The sequence below is a fragment of the Antrostomus carolinensis genome, unplaced genomic scaffold (assembly GCF_000700745.2).
Source record: "Antrostomus carolinensis isolate BGI_N321 unplaced genomic scaffold, ASM70074v2 scaffold53640, whole genome shotgun sequence".
Classification (NCBI taxonomy): domain Eukaryota; kingdom Metazoa; phylum Chordata; class Aves; order Caprimulgiformes; family Caprimulgidae; genus Antrostomus; species Antrostomus carolinensis.
In genome coordinates, this window is record NW_010290179.1 from 1 (window position 1) to 10435 (window position 10435).

The following is a 10435-nucleotide window of genomic DNA, read 5'->3' on the forward strand; positions in this document are numbered from 1 at the left end:
CCCTCCCAGCAGCGAGGCCGAAGCCAGTCGCACTGTGACCGCTTTTCCCCGGGTCACGCTGCTTTCGGCTGTGTCCTGGTCCGAGCCGCTGCGGAGGTTGCCGGTCCGGCTTTTCTTCTTTTCCTTTGGTAAACAAACGCCTCCTGTCTTCCCTCCGTAGGCCAGCACAATGGTGGCGGTTGGCCTGACCATCGCAGCAGCTGGATTTGCAGGTTTGTAGATGATGGGAGGACACTGAACACCCGGTCGCACTTATCGTTGCCTGCTTCAGGACTGATGAGTTTTAAGGCAGTGTAATAGTTGACAGAGGACACTCATTTGTGAGAGCCTGTATTGAGAAACATGGCTGTAACTAAACAAAAGATCAAAGGTCTGTCTTTTTTATGTCCCCCAGAAATTTGTTCCACATTCTAATCCAGAAGTTACCAGTTGCTCTGAAAGGCTAAAGCTTTGTGAAACTTTATACTCAGCCTTGTTCAACACTGATTTCTTTAAGGTCGCTATGCAGTAAAAGCTATGAAGCAAATGGAGCCACAAGTAAAACAAGCACTTCAGAACCTACCAAAACCTGTAAGTTTTTGCTTTATCAGTAGCACCTTTTTATCTAAAAGTTTACTTGGTGAAATAACTAGAGGCTGTTGTCTCTGTATAGCATTACTGCCATTTTCTTCTAATACTAAACATAGTTTTGTCAGCAATAACAGAATTAATTTCTGTGATTCTGGTGGTTGTTGACTTGTTTGGGCAAGTTTAAGTACTCGTTTAAATAATGATTCTCTACTTCAGCTGAATTTCTTACTACAAGTGCAAAAGAAGCTTTGCAGTATCCTTGCAGACTAGAAGTTCAGCAGCTGCTAAAGCAATATGAGTTGTTTTAACTGATAAAGTTGAAAATGAATGCTTTTTAAACTTCCACCTTTTCTCTTTCAGGCCTTCAGTGGTTATTACAGAGGTGGATTCGAACCCAAAATGACTAAACGAGAAGCAGCTTTAATACTAGGAGTGAGGTAAAAGGAAACTAACTAGAAATGAAAGGTAAAAAGGAGGCTGTGGTGTTACCTAGTTGCTGGCCTGGTTTGAAAAGGACATGATTCTCAATGCTTAAAACTTGTCATAGGTCCAGCTTCCTGTGGGAATGTCACTGCTGAGTCAGGCAATGTGAAGTGGCCTTCCAGGATTTTCTGTACTTATTTGGGATTCTTTGCTTCATGTTGGCTTGCTTAAAGCTAACTCTAGCTGGACTTCTGTATGTCTGTAAATCCCTGGCACGTTTGAAAGCTACATACAGGTCCTGGTAAATATGCCATTTCCAAGGAGTCTTGGGGTTTACTTGGTATGAGGAACACGGTTCTGCTGTTTGCTTGTGGGTCCTGTCACTGCTGGTGAATTTCAGATAGATGCTGTGTGAAGGTGCTGCAAACCCACTTCTTGCATGTGGAATAAATTCATCACTTATTCTAGAATATCTTAGATATGACTATGGTGGTTATCCCTGACAAAACTTAGAGAGACTTAAGACAAATACAGAAATTTATCTAATAAGAGAGTAAGAACCATTTCTATTTGAGGGCAGCTTCCAGCTGTGAAGTTTGTATACAAACAGTTTGTTGGTTGGTTGTGGGTTTGTGGTTTGTTTTTTTTTTTTTTAAATAAATAAAGAGCAATTTTTTTTTCCTCCTCCAGCCTTTAAGAAGTTTTTCCAGTAAAAATCTTACAACATAGTTCTGTTTGTTTTCAACTGTGTGAATGTCCCCCACTGTATTTCACTGCTATAGCGTGTCTTCTTTAGCATGCAGTATTTTGGAAAAACCATAGAAACCAGTAAGAAAAGAAAAACATACATGTAAGCCAAAGAGTTGTGTGAAGAAGACAGAATGCTTGCTTGTTCTAAGACATCTTTTAAAGATCTGGGGGATTTTAAGAGGTTCCCTTAAGTCAATTTTTCTCTCTCTTTTAAAGCCCTACAGCCAACAGAAGTAAAATACGAGAAGCTCATAGACGGATCATGCTTCTGAATCATCCAGATAAAGGTCAGTAAGTAAAGTCACTCTGATTAATTAATACATGTTTTTAACACAGATCAATAGAACTGTGCAGGGAAGAAGGGACTGACATATGACTGACTAACTCAGCAGAGTGAAAACAAATTTTAGGGTGACTTAATCCTTAAGGGTTTGGAGCATATTTTTGTGTTTGAATGCTCTAAAGCAAGCAAAGAGATTCAGCAGGTCAGCTTGATACTTGCTTTATCTTCTGTACATACCAGATTAAAATACGATTTGTTAAAATGAGACTTAAAATCACCTTAATTTCAGCTGAAAGCCCAGAGTATATTTGTGCACTTCATGTACCATGTTGGTTTGAGTTCATTTGGATGCATTGGGAATTCACCACAAAGCAGATATTGAGCCTTCTGCCTCTGGTGAAGACACTTGCCTGTTTGTGGTACTCTGAAAGCTCAGAATCTAGTTATGCTTAAAGTCACTAACTTGAGGCATCTATACCTTTTATAAATTCTGGTCCTTTCAGTGAGTCAGAATCACGTGTTACTGCTTGGCATTTAACTTAATCCTCACTTAAAAGGTAAAATGGCTTCGTGACTGTTGAACTTCATTACTTTAATGTACCAAAATCCAAAATACTCCTATTAATTGCTACTATCTAGCAGAAGTTAACTTCAAAATTAACTTTATGGAATATATGCAGAACCTAAAAACAGCTAGCCAAAGACTGCTTAGGAGCATTTCACATGTTTTACATGACCTAAATAAGTTAAGCTTCAGGTAAACAGAGTAATTCTAGTACTAGTAACTGGTGCACACGCTAGAAATACATACCAAAAATCTTTGCACCGCACGGTCAGTTACAGTTTCAGTGCGTTTGCATCGTGGGTTCTGTTTCAGTATCTTCCCAGGTCATTTGTATGTCACGTTTAAAAACTGATCTAGTCCATTGGTACAGCAGCAGCAGCTCATATGAACTGCGGGGGGAAGGTTTACCTGCAGACTTGTTAGTTTAACACTTCTGTAGTCACACCACTCTAAGTGATTAGTGACCAATTCATTTATGACTGACAAAACTGGAGAAAAAGAAAACCTCAGCACAATAATCTAAAAACAACCAAACAGGAATGAGCTGTCTGCACATTTAGCTACTGCCCTGACTGCATGTGTAAGCTTACATTGCTTTGGTTGTAATGCAGTCTGTTCTTGAGTAACTTTCAGATCATACTCTCACTTTTTTCCTGTGTGCTATGGCATTATTAACTGACAGAAAATACTTTCCATCTGATGTGACGTGAGGTTATTTTTCTTCTAGGTGGTTCTCCTTATGTAGCAGCCAAAATCAATGAAGCTAAAGATTTACTGGAAGACCAAGCTAAAAAATGAATGAGAGAAAATCAGAGGGTTTGTCCATGCAAATGATTATTTTTGATAAATGGCTTAAGAAAAGTTCTAATGTCTTTGACTTAAAGTCTTTGACTTAATATAAATGAAGCTGGAAATACGAATCCAGGGAGGTACTTCCCTCCCCATTCACTTAGTCACTTTTTGGAGAAACGTGTGAGGGAGGCAAGGCTTAATGTTTTATTTCGTAGCTGTTCTTTATTAAGCAGCAAATCTGTCACTCAAGAAATATTTTCAGTGTAAAAGAGTAATAACTTGGTTTGGCCAATGCATGTTACCAGATCCAGGTAGGCTTGCATGCTGTTACCTGATTTTTGTTAAACTGGCTGTGTGAAGTTCACACTGCTGTTCTTTCACATGCCAAAGTTAACATCAGGAACCAGTCTGGGGAGGGGGTGGAAAAAAATCAAAGAGGATTTATTTGCTGGGAGGAGTTGGGGCAGGTGTGTGGTTGTCTCTGACTGAAGAAATAAAGTACAGGAAACAACGTACTCCGTTGTCTTTGCCTTGTGAAAAACAAGGTTGGTTGAGCTTCTTAAATGTTACTGATGGGTCTGGAATGTTCCGGTCTTTTTAGTAACTTTCAGTTAATGGATTTCATAGCATTTAATAAGTGCCCAATTTGTAACAGAAGTACTGTAGATTTATACACTATCTATTTATACTACAGTTAGAATTCACATAATCAGGTTTGCATTTATAGCTATTAGGAAACAGGAACTCCTTACATAGATCATTGGACACCTGAGCTGGATTTATCATGCTGCATGAAGCCCAACACACACCAGAAGAAGTCTTTGTAAGTATCTGAACCAGGGCCCACAAGTTCTGTGGTTTGCCTGCCAGTCTTTCTGAAACTGGTAAATCCGCTGTACAGCACATGTTAACACCCATCTGTTCATAAATACAACAGATTTCAGAGCTTTCATTGTTCCAGAACTAAGAAGCCTCTGCTTCAGAGCAGCGTAAGTTGTCTGACATCCTCTGCGTCAATGTTTGCTGCTGTGTTGCTGCATTTCTGTAGTTACAGGTGTTGCCAGAACAACAGTAAGGGAGTTCCAGGGCCTCACAGGAGAGGGGGGGATAACTTTGCTTTACTACAGACTTCCAAGTGGGATGAAAAAGCAGCAGGACCATTGCCATGGAGCAGTTCCAGAGTGTGTATTTTCAGCCATGTGCAGAATGTTGCTGTACTTCAGTTTTTCCCTGCCAAATAATACTGACTTTTTAAAATTTGCTCTACTCTTGTGGCTGCCTTATCAGCTGAGCTGCTTGTGCACGCTGCAGAGTTATAACAATTTACCTGTTTGTTCTCCAGTAGGGAACACTGTTGATGAGTGTCAACACTTGAGTTATATTAAAAGCTGCACGTTGCCTTCAGTGAAATCTGTCCCCAGACCTAGTCAGTACAGCGCTTGTAGCTGTGTCAGGCAGAGCAGCTGGAGTCATACATGGCTCAGAGTACTTCAGTTTTGTCCTTACTCCTGACGAAAACAGGTAAGACAGTTTTTTGTTTTTTTCTTTGAAGTCAGCACTACTAGTTCACTCTGACTTCCTAAAGCATCTCCTTGTTACCCAAATGTTTTTCCACTTCACTGCTCTTGCTCATGTGCCTAAACAATGGGTTAGTGTGTCGTGCTTCTGACTTAATTGAAAACTACATCTGCATTAATTCCTATATATGTTAGTCAGGTTAGGTGATTCTCCAAGATCTGAAGTCTGTTTTTAAGGCTTGTTAACTGATATTTTACATCATCACCTTAAAGAATGGAAGATTAGCATGTTAGAAGACTCTTATAAACGAGTTAAAGGTTCAAGCTTCTGTGCAAGTACATTTCAATTGTGTTAAAGAGCTTGAAAACCTTCAAGTCAATAGTAATTTAAATTTCTGATAGAAACAGTCAACAGATGGAAGATCAAAGTTTATTTTCTTTTACTACCAGCATACAAAAAAAACATATTGCACATCAAACAACCAAAACAAAAATAAAAATACTCTACTAAGGACTAACATATGTAGTTTATACAGAATAAACTTTCTGGAAATTGATCTTTTCAGTAGTTCAGGTTATGTCTTAATGGACATGACTAAGTCAGCTTAGTGTTAACTAAAGCTATGTTTGATTTTTAAATACTGTACAGTTTAATAAATAAACCAAACAAAGCCTCAATGTAGAACAGTCACTGCCAATGTCACCCAGTATCCCTGCAGATTATGAGAATTTAACAAATGTATTCCAGTGGTCTGCAGATTTTTCCTCTACATACAGCATTTAAAAAACATGTATTAAAACAGACCAGTTTCCAGACTAAACTAATGGAGAAATTACATTTCAGTGCAAAATATTTTAGACTGCATTTCTTTCTAGTATTCCTCAGGTGAAGAAGTGGTTGCATATTATTAAAAATGTAACAAAAGCAGCTAATGCTTTCATAAAGAGTATTATGTTAGGGATCCCCCTCACATCTTTGCCATATTTTGAAAACAAAATAACATTTCCTATAGCCAGCAATTTTGTTTATTTAAATGTTACATATACTATCTCAAGGCACATCTGATGATATATTTATAACACAGTAGGTGTCAAAGTATGTTTAACATATGATTTCTTCAGGATCCCTCCCCCTTCTGTATTCCAAAATGGAGGAACTGAAAGTGCGGTGTCAAGACTGGCGATCCATATTCTATCTTTGGCAAGCTTATACAAGCACTATTTTAAATGTAATGTAAGAGAACTGTAAACTAGGAACTTCAGTTTATGAAACACCATTCAGCACTGCTTCTTCCTGATTATTTCCATCCTCTTGAACAGTAACTTTCTTTTCATCAGGACTGTGCTGTAGTTTAGAAGGCTCATCCCCAGAAGCTGTAGCAGGACCATTCACTGCCTTTTCAGAAGGGCTGTTTTCATCAATGGCATCTTTTGCCTTGCAAAACAAAAACAGGATAGTATTAAAAAATTCTGTTTAAAAAAAAATACAGAGTGTAATCTGATTCCCTCGGGCTCACACAGCAACTCTGCAACAAGAAACACCTTTTGTCTGCCTGTGCCAGGACCCTGTCATGTGTAGCTCCCTATCACTTACCTTGTCATTTACAGGACGCTTCTGTATCAGATACTTCTGAGCAAACCATGCCAAGGTAACCCCGAGACAGCGGGCCCCCAGCATACCCACTGTTTTATGTGACAATTTCAATGTGTCTAAGCCAATGGGGAATTAACTGAAAAGTTGAGTTTTACACCCCTTTCTATAATAAGATTAGATTTTGTTAATCACACCTCATGGATCTTTCTTATTTTGCTCAACTCGGACAATGTCTTGTCTGAGTTGCTCAACTTGTCACAGTGAGTTCAATGTTACTTTAGAAGTAAAGGAACTCTGCTTTGTTCAGCTCTGAGTATTATTTGGTATGCTACACAGTGCCACTGATCCTTTTAAGGAGAACAGATCTCAAATCTACCATCTTTGTAACATTAATTCTTTCTACAATAGTTTGTAGAAGTCACTAAACATGCTACCTGGCATCCTCTATGAAAGCATTTCTAGGATTATTTCTTAAGACTCAGACATAGATAGTTTTCACATTTAATTATGTAATGCTACATTATGAAGTGTAATATTCTAAAATGCGTAAAGACTTAATTTGAGCATCACACTGGTCACTAAACTCTGCAATGAGAGTCATGTCAGTTCTGTTTACTCTGCGCCATTTTTGCTTTTAATGATTTATTATTGAACTCAAATGCATTTGTAGTCAAATGAGGGCAATCTAAATGAAGCATTCCTTTACTGTTTTGCTGCAAGGGAAGAGAAAAAACCCCCATACATTAAAAAAACCCAAAACAATCAACCAAAAACCCCCCCAAAAATCAAAACAAACCAACCCCCAAACTTCTTACCGTTTCTTTCTTGGTTTTGGCTAGTGTCTCCTTTGGAGGGTTTCTCTGTCTACTTTGCGATTCAGCTCGTGATATATAATCAGCTACTGTTACTGTTCAAGGAAAAAAATTACAGTGATGCTCACATCAGAAGTCTCATTTAGCATTAAGCTTCATATGTCTTTTCTGTACAAGTTACACTATCACTGGGAGACATCTCTCAAAAGGCCATCACGCTTAAAGGTTATCAGCTACATAGCAAGCATCGATTTGTTTCTGCTGTTAAATACAATCTTCACTAAAATCAGTGGTAACATGACAATCTGAAGGTGGAATCTTAACATTAATAAAATAGTAATTTTGGTAAAATTGTGAATTTTATTGGAAAATAAGGGCTTTCGGTACCAGGTTTGAAGAGATCAGGCTGCAGGCTCTTAAAACTACAGACTGTCATTGGGGTTCTATGAACTTGAATTTCACACTAATAAAATGAAGGTTAAGTTAAAATATGAAAAGAATTGGGGGAGGTTCAGAGTATGGAATCACTTACGATAAAGCAGCATTCAAATCTTTGTCACGTCATGAAGCAATTGGCAAGAGAACTCACCCTCCTCCTGGTATTCAAAACGCAATCCACACAGTTAACTCTGGCTTGTGGGTGGGTGGATGGATTAATTGTGGTGTGTGTACAGACACTTGAAGCGGCTCTGTAAGAGCGAGCCCGCGCTCAAAGGCTGGACAGCCACGTTTGCACTGTTACAGCTACACTCACTGGATGCCAGCCAGGGGTTTTCTGACCTCTTTTCTTCTTACCACCTCAGCACATGTTCTCGTAGCCTGGTTTTGTCTTATCCTGCCCTCTTGTAACCACACCAACTGAGAGTCAGTTCTATCTTTAGAATACACAGCACTACAAATTTAAAAAATACACTCGTATCTTGGACGAGCTAAAGCACATTAGGGTTGGCAAGCATTATCTACTGAACAGCACAGTCAATGATATTTAGTATATCATGCATTCAGGTGAACTACTGTTCTGGATTTAGGAATGATTGTGCATGAAACCTACATCGGAACAGGAAGTACAACACATGAATTTTCTGTTACAGGAACTGGACTTCTTACAACTGGGTCCTTGCGTAAGTGTCAAGACCAAGTGAGTTTCTGCACAAGGATAATTATTTCTTTAAAATGAGGTTCTGTGCCCAGCTCCTCTAATGTAAAGGTGAAGTATGTTTTATGCACACAGTGTTAAGACACCAATTCTTAATATTCATATAAGTAGAAGGAACCCAAAACATATGGCAATGTAAATCAACACAATTAAGTGACTCAAGTACATTGTTAACATGGGGGGGGCGGAGTTCCTTCTGTCTTAATTTCAATTCCTAAGTATTTATGAAGAGATTCAATTATTAGAGCATTTTTTACAAGGACAGTGTAACTAACTACCAATGCTCTTACTGTTGTATTTAAAAATATTTCTTATGCAAACTGAAACCAATATATTGAACAAAGATATTAATAGGAAAAAAACTGAGAAATCTTGTTTAGGAAATTGTTTTGTTCTTAGAATATGTAGATTTTTAAAAAATACCATAGCTTTTTGTAGCTATGACTAACATCTCTGTGTTACTGGCTGAAATTAGTTTCTTTGAAGTAAAAGCTGAAATCCATTTTTACTTTTCCTGCCCCTTTATAAACTCTTATCACTGTTACAAAACTAGAAAGTTCAGAAGAAATGGATTAATTTATTTTTTTTTTTTAATGTGTGTTTGGGGGGCAGGATGTTTGGGGTTTTTTCTGCCCCTAGGTTTTAGTTAGTGTAATGGAACAACTTTCTTCTTAATCAAATCTTGTATGAGTGCCACAGATACCAGGAAGACAAATATGGGTGAAATTTTGAACCTGTCAATCTAGAAGCCCTTCTGTTCCTACCTTACGCCACGTATGTACAGGCATCTTCTAAATAGGGCATTATATTGAGAATGAGCTAGTTCACCTTTAACATTTCAAGTGTTAGTACACACAAAAGAAATGCAACAAGCCACAACAAGAAATTGGAAACATGCAATTTCATTTCAATTCCTCCTCCTTCCCACCCTCAATTTGTAGAGGACTTAGAAATATTCACGGAAGCCGAGGACTGACAGTGGCAGATTGACAGCGGCGCGGGGCTGGCAGACCCCAGGTGAGCTCCCTCACTGCGCTCTGCCAGGGCACCCCCGTCCTGCCACTGCGACTCTTGGCTCCTCAGCCAGTGCCGAAAAGGTTGTGTCGCATTCGATGCAAGTGCACAGATGCAAGTGAGCGCAGGTCATGAACCTTCAGTTTTGTCTTGATCCTGGACCACGGAACTCAACAGCGCTTTGGCCATTGACTTCAGTGAGAACTGGATCAGAAGCGTAACTCGTATGTCCAAGCAAAAAGTTAGACATTATCAATTAGTTTCATTAGGCAGATTAAGAACTTTTGTAAGTTCTCCTAGTAGAAGAAATGTCTTTTGTCTTTATCTAGTAGTCTTATTAGTTATTGAGTAACCTTTTTATATTATGCAGCTCTATGTACAACAGCAGACACAACATTCTCTCATGCTTTTGACCTGAGATTACCCACAGCTCCACTCGAATTACCTGGCTGTCTATCTTCTGCCTGACCCCTGAAGCGACGCCTGCGGCTACGATTGCGTCGCTGGGGTTTTTTGTCACTATCATCTGCAATTGCAAAGTTTACCATGAACTATTTCTGATGATAAAAATCAATCAATAAATATTTCAGCAGTTTCAGCAAGGGGCATTTAAAATTGCTTCTGTTAAAGAGACAGGTTAAATAAGACAGGCTCAAAGAAAAACAACTTTATACTGAAAGCATACACAATAATGCAAAAGCTGGATTGCACTTTTTTTTCTCTTGGCTCATTAAAACATTTAGGCATATGCTTAATGACCTCAGATTTCATTTATTAACTAAGTAACCATATGTCAAATTTTAGCCACGTAACCCATGAAAGAAGAGGTTTTTTTCCTAGATTATTAAAGCAACAGATTATATTCTTGTCCCAGGGAGTACAAAGAGAATTTACTGAGGGGAAGTACTTAAGCAGTTGCTGGGTAGAGCCAAATTAACAGCTGCTTAAGTATCTTCCCT

General features: G+C 38.6%; 2 protein-coding genes across 2 annotated transcripts in view; one reads left to right on the forward strand and one right to left on the reverse strand.

Moving 5' to 3' along the window:
* The first annotated feature begins 166 nt into the window (after positions 1-166).
* DNAJC19 (DnaJ heat shock protein family (Hsp40) member C19) lies at positions 167-3389 on the forward strand. The gene is made up of 5 exons (XM_010172296.2): positions 167-212; positions 497-570; positions 931-1007; positions 1960-2030; positions 3319-3389. Exons 1-5 carry the CDS (start codon positions 170-172, stop codon positions 3387-3389), a joined length of 336 nt encoding a protein of 111 aa, XP_010170598.1. The 5' UTR covers positions 167-169.
* A 1927-nt stretch (positions 3390-5316) lies between these two features.
* The window catches only part of LOC104528330 (FMR1 autosomal homolog 1), a gene marked incomplete at its 5' end in the record, with an annotated part of 6573 nt that continues 1454 nt past the window's right edge, over positions 5317-10435 (reverse strand). Inside the window, 3 exons of the mRNA XM_010172307.1 lie at positions 5317-6335; positions 7310-7401; positions 9922-10002. Coding sequence (XP_010170609.1) covers positions 6165-6335; positions 7310-7401; positions 9922-10002 — 344 coding nt within the window. The remainder of the gene's footprint in view (positions 6336-7309; positions 7402-9921; positions 10003-10435) is intronic.

Coding starts and splice junctions, on each gene's coding strand:
- DNAJC19 (XM_010172296.2), top strand. CDS start 170: ATGGTGGCGGTTGGCCTGACCATCGCAGCAGCTGGATTTGCAG. Junction 213..496: donor CGCAGCAGCTGGATTTGCAG/GTTTGTAGATGA, acceptor GATTTCTTTAAG/GTCGCTATGCAGTAAAAGCT. Junction 2,031..3,318: donor TCTGAATCATCCAGATAAAG/GTCAGTAAGTAA, acceptor TTTTTCTTCTAG/GTGGTTCTCCTTATGTAGCA.